This window comes from Caloenas nicobarica, chromosome 4 (assembly GCF_036013445.1).
Source record: "Caloenas nicobarica isolate bCalNic1 chromosome 4, bCalNic1.hap1, whole genome shotgun sequence".
NCBI classification, from domain to species: Eukaryota; Metazoa; Chordata; class Aves; order Columbiformes; family Columbidae; genus Caloenas; species Caloenas nicobarica.
Window position 1 is genome coordinate 41,138,243 of NC_088248.1, and position 18,403 is coordinate 41,156,645.

Here is an 18,403-nt window from a genome sequence, read left to right on the forward strand (position 1 = left end):
GTTAAATATATACACATTACATTGTATTCTAAAAAGAATGAACTTAAAGTTTCAAGCTGATCTAATGCACAAATTCACCACTTTGTCAGCTTAGACTGTAATGTCAGTTTAACATTCGTAAATGGCTGTGTCAGACTAATGGCATTTTGTGCAAAACAAAAAATTATGAAAAACAAATCTCCAAATCCTTCTGTTCCCATGGTAAATAGAAAAGCTAGTTTACACATACACACACTTGCACACACAAACTTTGATTGTATACAGAGGTTAGAATGACCAGCACTAAAATAACCCCCATCTCTACAAAATAATTAATTTCTTGAATTGATGTAATTTTTGAAAATTACAAATTCTAAGTGCTAGCAAATTGTGCTTTTAGGCAGCCACATGGCCAATAAGGTAGATGTTGTCATAAAGGTGCCCTACAAAATCTTCACTAATATTCTGTGCAGCTCGTCGTGTATTTCGGATGAATTCCCTCTTTGACATTTTGTTCTTCACGTGAGGACTTGTTAGATCAATGGAAAGTAGAATCAAAGAGTAACACAGTACATAAACTGCATCTAGACAAGAGACAATAAATAAAAAAAATTAAAGAGTAAACTGTGATAATTAAAAATATTGTTCCCTGTCCAAGAACCTTACAGTCTACATCATCTGGGCTTATAATTATATATGTATATATATACACATATATATCAACTCAAAAGGGTATCCCAGTGAAATAAAATCTAATAGAACAATTTTCAAAGTAATAATGTCAGCACACTGCCAAATGAGCATTTACAAATCTCTTAATATTTCTACATTATCCAAAAGTCACTAAGGGTTTTATGCACATTCATTTAAACAGATTCTTGAAGTTTTTGTAAACTAAGGCCAACATCCTGCTAAAGCTTATCTTTAAATATGTAAGCAGTCCCACTGCTGAAATCAATTAGAAATGCTTTTTAACTTGAGTGAGGCCCCAAATTCCCTCTCATTTCTGTGGGACTACCCATAGAGTAAAATGTTAAGTGTGTAAGTCTTTGCAAGAGGGAATTTAGAGATACTACAGAGTGTAAGCACAGACAAAAGTGAAGGAAAGATAACATGAAAATAAAATTTGCTTATCTGCTAGGTCTAAGAAAATTTTTTTTTTCCAACCCAAATGGAATGATGCCTCTATACTGAACCCTCCCCCAAGCCATGTTTGTACTTTCAGAAATGCCTGTTTAGGTGCCGACTTTAAAACTATCATAAACAGTAGCACCATCCAGAAATATAAAGAATGATTCACTGAATTAAAGCTCTTTGTTGCTTACCAGGGCTAAGGCCAAGTTCTCTCATCAAATCAGGGTTACAAGCACAGAATCTGTGAGAGAACTTTGTTATGAGAGTCTCAAGGTATTCCCCACGCTCCTCGGGAGCATGAATGTGTCTGAAGAACTCTCTCAGTGCATTTGGCAAGAATTGGTTTCTGAAGTTGTGCAGCGTCACAAGGTCATCCAAAACATCTCGCCTAGTAGAAAAAAAATCCCACATAATTAGAGAAGATTCTTTTAACTCTTTAAATATGAAAATGTAGATTTTAAAAATAAAAATGAAAGCTTTAGAACAGTTCATGAGCTAAGTTTTTTGTGGACAAGCACAAAGATATTATAAACACATGTTCTTCAGACACTTCCAATAGTAGCCAAATACTACAAAAAATATACATTAATCAGAATTCTAAGTTTCTTTATATGCATATCCAATCACAGTCTACAGAGAGGCTTTGATTCCTTTAAACTGTCTGAGCCACTAAAAGAGACAGTAAAGGGAATAGATTCATGTATGTTATACACTTTGGTGCCTAAGTAGAAGTTGTTACAGGAGTACCTTGTTAAAACTAGGCTTAAGTTAAATAAAATTTGCTCACAAAACCCTTTTAAAGTCTAAGTCCATCAGGGTGCAATGCTCTGAAGCATTTTCCACTCAACACTGAAACATCTAAAGCATTCAGACTCGCCTACATAAACAGATGTGCAACAGACATCTGAAGGAAATTTGGAAGCAAATTTGAAGTGAACCAAATAATATTCTCATATGTTTATTCTTTCTATTAAACATTTCAGTACTAAGAGGGAAGTTTCAATATTAGAAACCTAGTTTTTATTTTTAGTGTCTGATTACACTCTGTTTACGAAGGGAAGATGAATAGCAGTAGGAGTTGCTAATATTAACTTGCAATCTCATCCATTAAATGGTTTTACATTTTTTTCTGTTGCCAAAAAACCTGATAATCTGAAGTTTTACAGCACAGGACTGCCAGCAGTGATAACACTACAGAATGACTCCTTTTATTCCTTTCGTAGTACAGGCTGAGGAGGATGAGAAGCAGGAGAGGATTCCTGCTAGAAGTGCTGCTGTCCCTCTGCTCTTCCTTCCTATTTAGGTCCAGTTATTATTCTCCTCCTCTTTCAACTTTGCTTGAATGTGTTGGTGCTCCTCTTTCCTGATACTACACTACCCCAACCTGAAGGTGTCTTGGAGGGCAAGAGAAAGCATTGTGGAGGCAGGAAAGCATGCTGCAGCAGGAATAGTGTTCCCCACTGCAGCTCATACTGTCTCCAAGAGGATGCTCAGTTGCATCTTAGGAGGTGGGTATGACTTCCATTCGAGAAATACCAGACAACCAAACAATGGTTAGATAATCCAACATTAGTTAAAAGGTTATCATCACCTGGAAAACTGATAATGGCATTTTCTGATTAACACCCATACTAGATAGGAAAAAAAGAAACCTCAAGTCTAAAAACCAGCAAAATATAAAATCTGAATGTCATACAGCACAAAGATTATTCTATGCAGTTTAAATGCTCACTATAACTTCAAAACAATTTATGCCCAGAATTGCAAAAATGCAGAAAAAGCACAGGATGTGAGATTTACTAGTTATAGGTGGTATTTTCAGGGGTTCTTAAAAAGTATTACAGTTGCTTAAATACTTAAGCTGAATAAGTGTTCAGGTTTACCAGCAGCATCACTTAGCTGCATTTTCTTGTATTTTTACATCTTTAAAGTTACATCGGTACAAGCAAAATGTTGTTGGATGGTGCTGTACATCGAAAAAGAATAGGAAAAGTCTCAAGAGAAATTGAAATTACCTTTCATCAAGGTAGATTCTCAGCTTCTTCCAATTTAGTGTTCTTGTGCAAAAGATAAACTTAGCTATTTCTTTCGGTGAATCATCTAGTATGCCCTTGGACATAAAGTAGTTGACTCCCTGAGATAAAATAGATGCACGTATAAATATGTTTAATCTTCATGAAGTGTTTAGGAACAAGTATTGTACTTGGAATTTAAGAACATAATCCTATTAATTAATTGGTTTTGTTTTTCAGAATGACTTTTCTTCCTCTAAATCACACTTCAACATGCAAAATACACTTCAAAATTATAAATCAAAAGCAAAGAAACAATTTCTTGTTATTGTTGAGATTTTACACATTTGCAGTAAGAAATTTAAAATTATGAACCCCATAATGAGCATGATGATTCCTCAATATTTTATTTTCAATGTAGACTAGTAGTTCGGTTTTCATACTTTTATAATTTTATTTAAAATGCTGCGGGGACCATAACTTTTAATTTCATAACTTTTGTAAATAAGAAAATCTTCGCCATAATGTGTTTACTCTTCAATACCTTTCATTAAAACATTAACATTCGGACACGTATATGATGTATCACATTCAAATAGATGCATTAAATGCATTTGTTTAAATGTGTAATAATGCAAATAAACACAAGCACACTGATTTCAAACCATAGGTAAATATCAACATATATAAATATGCATACACACAAATAAGAACACTGTGCCTAACATTAAAAAAAAAACCAAAAACAACAACGAAAAGCCCAAATGACTTAAAAAGATAGAACAATTGTATACATTTTATATTCGTGTTACAATTCCCCAAATTTTCCACACTTTGCCAAGCACATACATTTGTTATATAATACACATGCCAACTCTAATTTAAAAATACTTCAGTGATATTCTGGATTCTTTCTGTTCATTAAAATATCCCAAATCATAAAAATATTTTCCTTATGATCTCAGAAATCAAAACCAACCTAATGCATTTTAAAAATATTCACATTTTTCACTAACAAAAACCTAAACCTGATAGTAACAAACTGACTAGTTTCAATTCTGTTTGGAAGGGGCTGGGAGTGGTTCTGTTCATTTGTTACAAAGAAGTATCACATTACTCACACACAGTATCTCTTGACTATGCCATAATGTTGAAACAATGTAAAATGTGTAGGACAGTGCATTTCTGTACCACTTTAAAATACTTCTTAAATATTTTTTCATAAATCTTGTCTTATCAGACTTCACAATATTTTGCAAGTCTGCCTTTTTAGTTTAAAAAGACATAGTGGCAACCTGTCATTCAGTGTAAAAACTAACTTGCCAGTGCTCTTCAATCTTGCTTAAAAAAGAAATAAAGGACTAAGTGCAGGTTTGGAAAGTTGTTTCATGAAGTGGATTAGTAAAGCAAAGCTTCAGTTATATCAAGCAAAAAAGAAATTAAAATATATGTTTAAGATATTGATAACACCAGTGAAAAGTCAACACATACTTGTAATATTATCTAGCTGCTTTTACCACTCCATAATTTTTGCTTATATATCTATAGAAAAAAGCAGTTAATCTGCATACTTTTTTGTTGTTTTGTTTAAAGCATGTTTTATAAAATTTAAAAAAAAAAAAATTTATACAGGTAAGACAACTGCTAAAACAAAACCTTAGCAATTTTAGGCCCTGATTTTAAGAATCTTTATTTAGGACAGTAATGAAACATGTATTGCACTATAAGCTTGCATTTAAGTCCAAAGTTTGTCCATAATAGGGATGGACAACGTAAGGTTAAGCACTTTCTTGAATTGGAGTGAAATAGGAAATTAAAAATGTGAGATCAAAATGAACATCAACTGCATATTAATTCCTTAAGTATTTTTGCAAGTTATACAAGACTAGCAGCAGAACATCACCATTACATATATCCTGACTTAATGACACTTATGCATTTGCTTCAGTAATAACTATTTGCTTAATGTAATATAAACTGAAGCCTGGTGAAGAAGTCTCAGTACTATCCCTGCTGCAATTATTTAACAACCACTTGTGCAACATAACCAGAAAATACCTGGCATGTCATAGATGAGGCAGGATGAAAATAACACCTTCTTTAAGACAGACAATGGGTTGGTTTCTCTGTGATAGTAAATGTCAGAAGTAATCTCTCTCATGCACTAGATTGCAGATCAAGGTAGGATCTTCACCTGATAGGGTACCAACCAAGTCTTTGCAAAGCATTTTTATTCCCTGTCTCTGGTTCCATTTCTCACCCACCACACATAATGCTTGATGATATCTTTCTCTGTGAATGCAGTCTCATTTTCCTCATGTCCTTCACAAATAATCAGGGTATAAACAATATATACTTCAGCACATGCCATCATTTTTAGCTGCGTTTTATTTCTTCCTAAGCAACCAGAAATACTCTGCAACAATAGAAACTTGATTCCTTTTTAATGTTCTCAAATATTAGCTCACAGCAAATGAAATTTATTTACAAGATCTACAACATGTCATTGAATCTGCTTTTTGTAACACTGTAAACACTGCCTTCAATTCCCCTCAGAACCCACACTTCAAATAAATCACTTTTGGCAGCTAAAACGATCGCTTGTTGCAGGTATATTAGCTGAAATAAGTAGTTCTACACACTATTAAAATCTATGCTAGAACTATTTATCAGCCTTCTGGTGATTCTCCTAGGAAACAATTGACTGAAGTCAGGTAGGCAGATCTGTGCCACGATCTACCAGGTCTTTTTAACACTTAGGAAACAACGCAGGATGAGCACACACAGTATGTTCTTCTAATTCTGATTTAGTGGAAGAGTAGGTAAGTGAACAGTACAATAGCCAAGACTTCCAGTAGCTCCGTGCCTGCCTAACTTACATGAGCAGCCTGCTTGTCAAGACCACCTTCTTTCCTGGCGTTAGAGAATCTGGAGAGATGCCTTCAGCATACCTTGCCTTTGCAGCAAGAATGTTAACACTGAATTTCAAACAGCTCTGGATAAAATCTTAATGTATGAAAGTGTAATGCAGAGTTTTCAAAAGGTTTCAGCTGTCTGGTCCATTCCAACTTTTTAGACAAATCACAAAAAATTATTACTTCTCTCTACAACATACACATACTTTTAATATTCTTAAGGACAGATAAATCAATGCATCTCAAAATTGGCTTGCTTAGTAGATTGCTATAAAATAGGATAATTTTGCAAAAAAATTGGTTAGAAATATACAGCACAGTAAATGTTCCATCATCTACAGACTATCTATGATCAAAAGTCCAGTAAGGTAGCTTTATGTAAGGGGCTAACAATTAATTTGTAATCAAGAAAAGGTCAGGAAACTGACCTCCCTGGCAAAAACTAAGGGCAGGTGGTAATGAATAAGACAATCAGAAAGCGGAAAGCCAGGCTTAGTATACACACTGTCTTACTGTATTTTATTGTTATTATGCTACATAAAGGAAATCCTGACCTCCTTAAAGTCTGAGTGTTTCAGTAGAGTCCAGATTCCAATAGATCAATAAAAATAAAGGCTATTGAACAGAATCAGTTAGAATCATTATAATCAAGAATGAAACAAAAAGTAGATTTTTCCTGACCAAAGGGCTCTCTTTTCCACCTTCAGTTCCAATTTTAACTACATAGCATAACTCCATGTAATAAACTTGACAAAATATTTTGTAGGGAGTTAGAAACAGTACACAAAACAGTGGGAAATAACTTCTCGTTGCTTACAAATTCTGAGTCATAAACGTATAAGATATGAAATGAGCACTGCATGAGGAACATTTCACATACACTCACATACACTTAGAATAAAATACAGCAGAGACCATGTAGGCAGATTAAACAACACAATATTCATATTCAGGTGTTAACACTAACACTAAACCACCCTCTCTCCCCAAAGAAACAAAAACCAAGTTTCAAAATCTTGGCTACAATGGTGCTGCCATATTAAAAACAAACCAAAACCAACACACACAAAAAAATAATGAGAAACCAAACATGCACTGGAGTATTTTTTTCAGATTACATGTAATGTGATTAGACACACCCTTTCAGCAGAATGTGAACACCTGCTATGTATTATGCAAGCTCATGCACACAATCAATACATTAAATTACAGCAGATATCACAACACCATGCACACAACAATGGCTAACCAGAGAATCCTACCACAAAGTGTGTAGATGCTCTTCCCTACCCCGTGAGCCACCGCTAGCTCTGGAGCTGTTGCTGTGGAGCCTGGTTACCCATTTTCATGACATGGGCGGTGTCCTTTGGAGAATCTTGCTCCTGTGGCTGTAAGTATTCCTATTTTTATAGTAATTTGATCAGGTCTGTTATCAAATGTAAAGCAGAGTTTGGCAGGAAATTCGGAGGTGCAATTTGTAATAGTGGAATGTCATATAAATTTCAGTCACAGTGTTCTTATAATAATAATTCTGCCAATATCACAGTTGTAAACAATAAAAGTAATAGTATTTGTGAATTCTCCCGAAACTCAGGCCCTGAATGATTCCTACCAGGCTATGGTGCTCCACAGGGAGAGAGGAACAGAAGCCCTTAGGAGATATCCTGAGGTCCTCATCTCTTACTAGGCCTGAAGCAGACCAGAAGAAGTAACTGTAGCATAATGCATTTAATATCTAATTTACGTATACTATATGGTGGCTCTACTTTGCAGGTCTTAATTTCTTTTAAAAATAATGAATGCCTTATTCAGTGCCTTTTGTGAAGGCTCCAAATGCTTCAAACCTACCAAGATTACTTTAAATTAGGTTGGAATATAACAGCATATTATAAACTAACACAGTACAAAATTATGTTAAAACAAATTGAAAGACAAGGAAAAATTTGAGTCAACAAAGCTATTACCAATTAAAACTTGATATATTCTTGAAAACACATTTAGGTTACCTAAATATTGCATTTCATCTGAAAACCTTTACATTTATTACTAAGTTCAGTAAAATCCTGCTGGAAATCAATGCTAATCACTCAAGTGGCAAAGTGCTGATAAGATGTCTCAACACTGTGTATCACAGTTCAAAGCAGAGCCCTACCAGGGTAATTACAAAATTCTGTAATTTGTGACTAATAAAAGTAGCGGGTTTCTTTATCAAGCAGAACATGAGATAAAGCAAGAATTTAAACCAAATCACATTATTGTAATGATTCATAGAACTGCTTTATTAATTTCACTCTGTGGTCACAACTTCAGATTTTCTGTATCATATCTGCAGAGTGAACTATTGGCTCTTACAAGCATTTCTTTTCATGTATCTTAATCCTCTTCCTACTTTGGATTTATTAAATTACCATTTCCTTGTGTATGTATAAATATACACAGGAAGTTAATACTACTTTGCTCAGCACTGTGTACCTTCTTTCCCTAGGACACATGAAGCAGGAGTCTGGCTTTGTACACAAGAATCTCTTTGTCACTTGGGTGTTAATTGCATATCTCCCAGGAAAAAGCTGTCTACTCTCAAACTCATTTCTTCTTTGAAAGGTGACAGAGCAAAAGCAGAAACTGACTTTTCCAGTTAGTTACACAAATTAATAAATGGAAACCTTTTATTTTGACATGGGATATTTTTAGAATATATGTTGTTATATACTACAAAGAAAGATTATGTTTATGCATAACAAACATCCACTGAAATCAAGTCAAATTCATCTTTAGGATATTTCAGCAGTGCATATTTTTCATAATATTTCAAGATTTGCTCCTTGATAGTAGAAATATTTAAAAATCCCTTACAAGAAACCATAATTGTCATGGAAGCAATTGGTGTTAATTTATACCTAATCCTGCCTTAACTGAAGTGGGATCAAAGCCATACTTTGCAGAAGCATTTTAATTTATATAAGCATATTATTATCCTTTTCAAATTCACCAATTTTCTCCTCAGTTAGGATCTCTGCCTCATTCCTAAGTCAATATGTGATTATGAATTTCTGGCATCCATCGGTCAGGCTTAAGGGGCAAGCCATGTAAATGATGTGCACAGGTACTATATGTAAAAAAAAAAAAAAAAGATCACGATAGGGCTGTAACTTAGTATTAACCACTCCTACAGCAAAACAAACACTTATTAAAACTTGGCTTTTAGTATGACTATAATTATAAAACAACAATCACAATTATTTTAACTGTTTATTACTATCAGCAACAGTTCACTTACCTCATCAGGGTTGGCATTAAAGGTGAGACTGCCCTCATCTAGCTGCATATACAATTTTCTAAAAGAAAATCCTAGAGGCGGATTCTTATTGTATATAGAACAGTGACCCCAAGTGGATTTGCACAACCTACAAAAATAGAATTAGTCTATTATCAAAATTCCTTTCTATATTTCACATATTTTACAGAAGCAAAATGTAACGAACACTGCAAAGCCAAACAAACTACAGGAGAAGTTAGAAACAGATTGCTTGTAACAGTTATGAAGCCCTTTGCATGTGTGTAGCTACACTACAGTCTTAATTTATATGATCACTGTTTTCTTCTCACACAAGTTTTGGTGTCTGAGTGCAATTTCAAAACATATCCCAGTAGGTGGCATCATGATGACATCCACACAGCTGAGACCTCTGGCACTCCTAGTATCTGAACACTGGCAAACTGTGACAAGTTGTTCTCCTACAGCAGTATGACAGTTTAAAAAAATTGTTTCTTGTGTCCCAGTTGTGCAGTGAGTGGGACACCACATCTGCACAAAATTATGCCAGTAACTCACTGTTTTCGCCATCTGTCCTTTTCCACTTGACCATCCTTTTTCCATTCTTGACCACTCTTAATTATCTGATCCAGCCCCATCCTTCTATATCTTCCATCACTTCTCAGTTTCTTTCCCTTTTATCCCACCCTCACTCCATATCTCAGTTTCACTGGTTTCTGTCCATGATCTCAGCCTACTTGATGACACCACCTGAAATTCCCTTGAAATTTCATGCTCTAGGTGCTCCGATTGTTATTTAGATTCCTTACTGAACTGGTAGCTCTGCTTCAACACATCTCTTTTGCAAATACTTAGGCACAATGCTTAGGACTCAGAAGGCAGCCACTGAGGACATGGGAAAACTTTGTTTTCAGTTCAGAAACCTGGGTCTTATTTGGGCTGAGTTCGGAACTGCAGTCACAGGACTTGCCAAAGCCTAAATTCAAACACATCCAATACAGGTGGAATATTGAAGACCAAGATGTCTACAGAGATTACGCAATTTGAGATTTTTATTAATTTACTAAACCAGGACACATTTTGACTACCAAAGTGTATACTTTGAACTGAGTATTATTTGGGAAGATTTCACTAAAAATGATTGAACTATTTCCCAGGATGAACTCTTGAGGAAAATATGTATTTTTTCCCCTTGTATGTTAAGAATATAGACTGCATACAATAAAGAAGCTCTAGTATCTTCAAGCTTTGGTCCAGGGAATTTATTTCTATTTAGCTTGGTTTTGATACCAAGAACTGAGAGCAATACAATGCATACTTACTCAACTGCCAAGCTATTTCAAATAAATAAATTTAGCTTAGCAGGATCTTCACCAGAATTCCTGTTTCCTGCCAAGACAACAGTCCCCAACAGCAGAACAATTGTGATTAAGAAGTTATAATTGCATTATCCTAGTGCTGAGTTCATAAAGCATGATAGAAAGGGAAGCTGCTTAATTCAAATGCAGAGGAACAAAGAAATAGATGAGGAAGGAAGAGATGTAGAACACAAGGAAAGGAAAAGAAACAGGACCTGAACAACACCCCAACTATTACAGTAATACTAAATACTGTCTGTTAAGGGGTAAGACTATGTTGTGAAAGAAGATACAAGTTCTGCTGACTATCTACTCTAAATACAAGTATGATTTCATGAGTCCTTCCTAGTGTTGTAAAACATCAAATATCAAAGAAAATTATTTTAATTAAATGTTGATCTTACAGTATTTTATTTGATAGAATGTTCCTTCATTTATTTTCTGGACATACAAACTCCGCCTATGTTATATAAATGCGTTTCAGCAGTTAGACTGTGGAAATTCCAGCTGGCACATTTGCAGAACTGACCTTTTCTTTCCCCTTTTCGTCATCATCTTCCAAAAAACATACACTTAAGTTGCTCTAAGACAGGTATAGTACATGACTTCTCATCCCTTTCTATCTGGAGCTTGAGCTGAAAAGGTTTGTTTGCTCAACCTAGACACTTGTTTGAAGCTCAGAGAAGTAATTAGACAAACGTTTGAGATGTGCTTTGAGCTAATACAAAAGTGAAGACAAGTCCTTGTTTTTTTTCCCATGATATATCAAACAACAGGTGTGTAGTAATACACACGTATACTTGTACCAAGCATACTTGTGTAAGCAGTTATCTCCACTAATACCTGATAGTAATCAGAAATCCAGAATAATACATTTTTAAACTATATTCATGTTTCCCTTATGTGAAATCTCATTTAACTCAGGAAACATTTGCTAAGGTTAGAATGACAGAAGGCACATGTTGAGACATTCAAAATCTAATAGTTATTTTCACTGTGTCCTGGTGATACTTTTTTTTTTGCTTGTTTGTTTGCTTACCCTTGCCAGAGAAGCTCATCATTAGCAAGATCCTGCCAGACACACGAAGCTAGACAGAGATCAGTTGCATTCAGGTATGACAAAATGGTAAAACTAAGCTCTGGTGGCAGCATTTCCAGGTTAATGAATCCTTCTTGTTCTTTAGATTTTCTTGTCTTCAACAGGTGGTAGATGTCAATGCCTCCTTGGGCTTGTTTGCGATGGCTTGTATTGGAAACATTGTTAGTAGCTATCCTCCTACCATGTTCTCTGGTAAGATAGCCTTGTCCACTGTATCCTTGGTGTTGCAGTTGCTGGCTTCTAGCAACTCTCCAGAGTCCCTGACCCATCTGCGAGCCTGCTGGACATAAAATCCATATTAAATGTTGACAGCTATTTATAAATATTTGTAAGATAGACTCAGCACACACTGGAAAAATGAAATTGTAGGACTGATCTGAATACAAAAAAACCCTGAGTTTTGTCAAAGTTATGCTGATGATGTAATCTGTCTCTAATGGAGCAACTGAATAAACACTGAAAAGAAAAACCATAAAAAGGATAAGTTTCTATGCTTGAAGAGTTATGAAATTAACAATAAGCTTCTGCAAACAGCACCAAACATTATCTGTGTCCTATGGAACTTAAGAAGCCTTAACCATCAAAACATTTTGAATTATCATCTTCAGACTTCCTTTAAAATTTAATAAAGATATCTTATTTGGAGTTAATGAAGTTCTATAAAATATAAGAAGAAACAAAAATGTCTTCGGTAGCAGGTAGTACACAAAACTAGGCTGTGACTGACATTAAAACAAAGCTTAACAACAATCCATTAAAGATTCCGTTTCTTGTTTCTGAACAGCCAAAATATCTTTTCAAGTTTTCTTGCACAGAAGCATAAAACCTTTATGATAAGGCTTCTTTATCTTACTTATCACCGTGTTTGTTATTTTTTGTCAAACTTTGCTACAGATAGTAATAAAAAGAACAGATCCTGAATGATAGTCAGTTATCAAGATTTCTCAATGCCACAGCTCAAACTTTAGTAACCACCTGTATTTACCAAGAGGGCGAAAATTAAAGTACGATATATCATACTAATTTAGTACGGGTATGTTATCTTAATCCCATCACAAGTAGTGTATATTTGGTGATCTATTTTATTTCTCTACCTTTACTATGATGACAGATCATTAAAGTGATCGTACAAGGAATCTGCAGGTTCCTGATGGTGACTTTCAAAAAAAGAAACACTTATAGCCTGTTCTGGTAGAATCTCATAGGTATTTGAAAATATTTATATTCTGTTAGCATGGGAATTAAAAATGAGGCTCTGACTGTTAAAGGTTAGACATCAATGCAAACTGTCCTACATAAGCAGAAAGAAACAAGCCATGGATGCGGTAAGTGATCATGGCAGAAAAATGGAGAAATTTGAGAAATTACACCAAAAAAAAACATAACCAAGAAGGAAGTAGACAAAAGACAGGTTTAGATAGCTGGTGAAGTAGTCATATATATATATGTATCCATTAAGGAAATGTTCAAGAATTCATTTCTAAGTAAGGCCCCAGTTTTGAAGAAACTGTAGTCTCATTTTTCGATTTAGTAATACGCAAGTTCTCACATAAAATAATAATTATTTTTATTCTCCTATCTTGCACTGTCATATATTTGGCTTACTTTTTTTTTATCATACAGAGGCAGGTGTAACCATGATCAACTGCTTTAAACGATCAGGCAAGTTTTTTTTTAAAAAAAGGTTACTAAGTCACCCCATAAATAGGATATGCAACTGGCTGCAAAAATGTATGCATAATGAAGGTATTCTTTTTTTCTTGAGACCAGCATAAAAGTTTTAAAAGTCCTTAGGGCTACTAATAAAGCAACTTCATGAGAGGAAACTATACCACAATCTGCCATTTAAAAAGTGGCAACACAAGGATGAGCGGTCTGATGAACCTGGGCCTTGGTAATTCAAATTTAAATTTCAATTTGAGAAGAAACTTCTTCACAGTGAGGGTGATGGAGCACTGGAACAGGCTGTCCAGGGAGGTTGTGAAGTCTCCTTCTCTGGAGACAATCAAAACCTGCCTGGATGCCTTCCTGTGTAACCTCATCTAGGTGTTCCTGCTGTGGCAGGGGGATTGGACTAGATGATTTTTCGAGGTCACTTCCAATCCCTAACATTCTGTGATTCTGTGTAATTCATGGTGGGTTTTGCAACTAATTTATGAAACTTCTAGCTGAAAATAGAACATATTTCTTCATGCGATAAAGAACTCTGCCTTTATTTTTCATTGCCTAGCTAGATTAAAATAAGAGGTAGCAACTTCTTTTAAAGAGACATTCCCATAGCTACAGTTGCTCAGTGACACCTTTTCCTGGTTTTGAGCAACTAAATCTCTCCAAGGAGAAGGATGTCACTAACCTTCATGTGAAAGGAGGATCACCACATCCTGTTACAATAAAATCAAGAGCTATTAAATGAATAAGTGATAGGTGTGTCAGAATTTCCATTCAGGACCACAAGCATAAACCCATCAAGTCGCCTGCTGCTCCTGTTAACAGTGCTGACCAGGCAGAGCATATAGTGAAGTGCAGTGAAGAACCAAGCTAAAAGCCAGTTAGTGTGGGTAGGCAGGAACAGCCAAGGGCTGGAAGGAGGAGGGGAGACTTTTCTAAGGGATGGAAAGAGCAGATAAAGAATATTTCTGAGCAAATACAACATTTCAAAAAGGGCTACTATCACTGCGCTAGATGATTCAATTAAGGTAGAGCTCCTATTTTTGCTAGGCACTGTATATGAGCTTGTAAATTAATTAAGTACAGTACTTAGTAAACAGATATCTCTAAATATCTTGGGAGGCTTCAATCAATTCTTGACCTTAGCCCTGCAAGTAAATTGAACATTGCCAACAAGGCATTACACTTTCAAATATGCAGATGCCAAATTTAGAGGCTGTGTTCACTCTCAGAAGATATTGAATGATCTGAATGACTGAATAATAATGATCTTTCGATTCAATTGTGTAAAAAAATTATGGTTTTGAAAGAGGTAAATGTACACAAACGTATGTAGATGTAACTAAATTATAATCAGCACACTTTCTCAGTGTAGCTCTTAATGGAAAAACAAAACTAAAATCTGGCTGAAAATATAACATTGACTCCAAACAAAATGATAAAACAGCCAAACAGCAAAATACTAGTTTTAGGAACAAAGAGAAAAGGAGTGAGTGCTTGTAATTCTTCATCATTATTTCAAGTCCTTAACCACTGAAGCAACAGAAATCAGCAAGAGAAAATATGACAACATTGAAATATTAAACCTCACATTTTATAAAAGATTTAATGAAAGAACCTATTCTATGTAAACTCTATATGTCGAGTAGAGAGAAAGGAAAGTTCTGTTAAATGCAGAAATCTATTTGTTGAGATAACTTTTTGTAAGACAAATTAAGGAATTTATTTTGTTAGTATTTTTGCCATCTTTTCTGACATTAGTTTATATCATAACAAAGCCACATTTGTATACACATTTGTTAAGTCCCAACTGTCAAAAAATCTTCTGAAAATATTAATTATTTGGACATAGTTTAAATAAAAGGAAAAAATGAGTAACAGGAAATTGAAGGCTCTGAAAATCATTAGCAGTCATAGTGACAAGTTTCATGATCATAACACACCAGAAACATGACAGAGAAAGACCAACGGCATTATCAGAAACAGTTGATAGAAAGGCTGTGCCCAGTCAATTATCAAGCTAATTTTATACTATCAGGTAAGCATCTGGCAAGTTTATAATAGTTTTCAAACCCCTTCAAAGTCAGATTATCTTTCTGTTCTATATGCACTACTTGTAAAGAATTCAGTAGTGGTCACAGAGAACCCAGTGTTCCTACTTAGCCCTAAATCAAATATCCAAATTTTAGTTGCTAGTCTAATATATTTTTGAAATATTCAGCCAGAAGTTCCTGTTCACAAAATACGTACTGTTAAGGAATACTGAACTAACAAGACCATCAACAATTCTTGTTGGTGCTTACAGGGTTTTTCTTCCCACACAAGAGCTAACTGCTATATGTCACAAACAATGTAACTGCTTCTAATTTACTTAACACTAGAAGTGGCTCCAAGACAGAAAAAAAATACTATGTCATTCAAGAAACTAGCCTCCTTATAATGTCCTCACATAATTAGACAGAAGGTATCACTGCAGAAATAATTTTAAAAGTCTTTTATAATGTAAAAAATTATAAAAAAATAGATTTTCTATTTTAAGTACCAACTGAAGAAATTTCCAAGAAGAAACAAAGTGAGACAAAACTCAAACCATTCTAGAACCAGCTGCCAGAAATCCACAAGTTTTAATACATGTGTAGCTATCCAGCAGCTTATATGACATTTGTTACATCACATCTCATTTTCCCCATCATGCAATGCAGCTTTGTAGTAATCCAGGAGGAATGCTTTGAGAACTCACTCGTAAAACAATATGAGTAAACTCATTGCTATTATAAAGTCCTTTAAGTAATGGTGTCCAGAACTATAGTTTTAAGTTATTTTGAACATACATTTGCAATCTCCAGATTCAACAGGCTACTCAAATGTATGTTTCCAAATTTCCAATTATATACTTTTATCTAATAACTGAAACCTCTTGACAGCTTGGCTGTAATAACTATCACAGTAAAAACAACATCAAGTTTGTTTATAAAATACTGATCTTCTCTGGCTCTGTCTGATACCTCTCAGAGTCTGATTTCAATTTTAATCATATCTTCTTCGTGTTACATTGCTACTGCATAATAAATTCTTTTGCAGTGTTGAAGAGCATAATAAAAGCTAAACCTAGATCAATGCTGTATTGGTACTGGCTTCTATTTTATTAAATAAAACACAACATACACTGTTGATATAAACCCCCTGCGCCTCATGGTAACTCGGCCCTACAGTTGCTGCTTTGCAGCCACAATCACCCCAACAGGAAAATGTCCCTTCCTTCGGCGTTACCGAAGCTCCCTTCATGGCAGTTGCATTCATAACCGAGGCCTGCTGATCCCCCTAACGCGAGAGCGTTTCCAACCTGACTGCGGGCACTGACACTGGCGGTTCCAGAGGCACAGCCAGTCCCTCCCGCCCAAGGCCGCTCCAGCTGACGGGAGCGCCCCGGGGAGCCCCCTCCGCCGAGGGCCGCGGCTGCCCTCCTGCCCCCACCCCGTGTCCCCAAGAGCTCCGCAGCCGCCCTACTCACCACCTCCCGGGCGTCTCCCTGAATCACGTTTCTCCCCGCGTAGGGGAGCCGGGACCTGAGCCGGGACCTCGGCCGGGTCAGACCGAGCCACGGCCGCCCGCCGCTCGGCGGACCCTGGCGGGCCTGGCCCCGCGGGCACCGCCCCCGCTCGCCATTGGGCCGTCCTAACAGCCCCGGCTCTTGATTGGATGCGCCGCCCGTCCGTCCGCACCCGCCTGCCCTGCTGAGGGAAGCCCGCGGGGCCCGTACCTGTGCGAGCTCGGGTCCCAACCGCCGCCGCGACGAGCTCGGCCCGAGTCGGTGCGTGAGCCTCGCCGGGCAGGGAAGGTCTGAGCAGCTCCCGGCGGCGGGGAGAGGCGGTGGGAGCCAGAGAGGGCCCTCCGGCACGCAGGGAAACCGCCACCACCCGTCTCCTTGCCAGGCAGGTTTGACGCTTACTGTTGTTGCTGGAAGTGACGTCACCGCGGACGGACGGGCAGGAAGCGGAAGCGGCCGTTGGGTCTCGCGGCGGCACATTCAGTCTGTGCCCGCCGCCGGCCGGGAGTCGCTGCGGGGACACAGCGGCGCACCCGCCGGCCCGGACAGGCGGCCCGGCAGGGGAGGGGCCGCGGTCCCGGTCCCGGTCCCGGTCCCGGTCCCGCGGCGGGGCGGCGGTTGGCGAGGGTGAGCGTCAGAATCCCCCAATCGGGGCAGGGGTTTGTTCCTTCTCAGGGGCCGGCGGCGTGGGACGGCTCCGAGCCCAGGGCCCTCCCTCTCCTCAGGGGCGGTGAGTCCTGTGGCGGAACGGGGCGGGCCCGGTCTCCGGCTGGTCTAGGGGAGAGGAAGGGCGAGTGGGCAGCCGGTCCCGGCCCCCCTCTGGTCCTGGGAACGCAGCCGGACTTGCCCGTGGCAGGGACGCGCTTTTATTTTCCGCCGGTGTTTCCATGGCGCCCAGGGCAGCCGGCCCGCGACGCGCAGTTCCTTGGGCGATTCCCTCGTTTGCAGGTATCCTGTGTTCTTGAAGCGTGTGTCGGTTCCAGCTGGCGCGACAGCGCAGTGCAGTATTTGTCCGTGACGTTTTTACGTCTCTGCATAATGGTGTGAACCCGGCCTCCTGTAACGGAAGATTCTAAATACAACTTGAAGAAATCGGAATTATTTTTTGTTAGACACATTAAAGGCAGTGTTCAGAGTCTTAAGATACTTGGTAACTTGCATGTTATTTTTTTGTTGTGTTGTGTGCTTGTTTGTTTTTTTCACATTCATTAGGTCTTTGAGTACCATATGTAATTTTAAGAGTTGTTTAAACTACTTACAGTTCTAGGTTATAATCTCTTAAAATGTTCTTATACCGGATTTTATTCTGGATAGCCAATGCCCTGTAACTGTTCTGTCGTGAATTCCTACAGGCAAAAGCTATGTGCCAATTTTTACAGTGTTCACCTTCCCCTGATGAACTTAACTCTATTATTTT

General features: G+C 37.4%; 2 protein-coding genes across 11 annotated transcripts in view; one reads left to right on the plus strand and one right to left on the minus strand.

Annotated features, from left to right (window-relative positions):
* FBXO8 (F-box protein 8) lies at positions 1–17,365 on the minus strand. Of its 4 annotated transcripts, none has more exons than XM_065634126.1 (6): positions 17,200–17,365; positions 11,712–12,051; positions 9,318–9,444; positions 3,129–3,247; positions 1,305–1,501; positions 1–563 (listed from the first exon to the last, which is right to left on the minus strand). In XM_065634126.1, the coding sequence occupies exons 2-6, from the start codon at positions 12,038–12,040 to the stop codon at positions 376–378; spliced, it is 960 nt and encodes a 319-aa protein (XP_065490198.1). In that variant the 5' UTR covers positions 12,041–12,051; positions 17,200–17,365; the 3' UTR covers positions 1–375. The 4 variants fall into 4 exon arrangements, with proteins under 4 accessions (XP_065490198.1, XP_065490196.1, XP_065490199.1 ...); XM_065634124.1 differs by having other exon boundaries at positions 11,712–12,048; positions 17,200–17,280; XM_065634127.1 differs by lacking the exon at positions 17,200–17,365 and adding an exon at positions 16,951–17,067.
* Positions 17,191–18,403, plus strand: part of CEP44 (centrosomal protein 44) — a 15,823-nt gene continuing 14,610 nt past the window's right edge. For 3 of the 7 annotated variants that reach the window (XM_065634121.1, XM_065634116.1, XM_065634120.1), the window contains exon 1: positions 17,471–17,716. The gene's annotated coding sequence lies outside the window, so the exon portion shown is untranslated. Of the gene's footprint in view, positions 17,372–17,470; positions 17,717–17,765; positions 17,935–18,403 lie in introns of those variants that run through there. The other 4 variants (XM_065634119.1, XM_065634122.1, XM_065634117.1 and 1 more) reach the window with 3 other exon arrangements.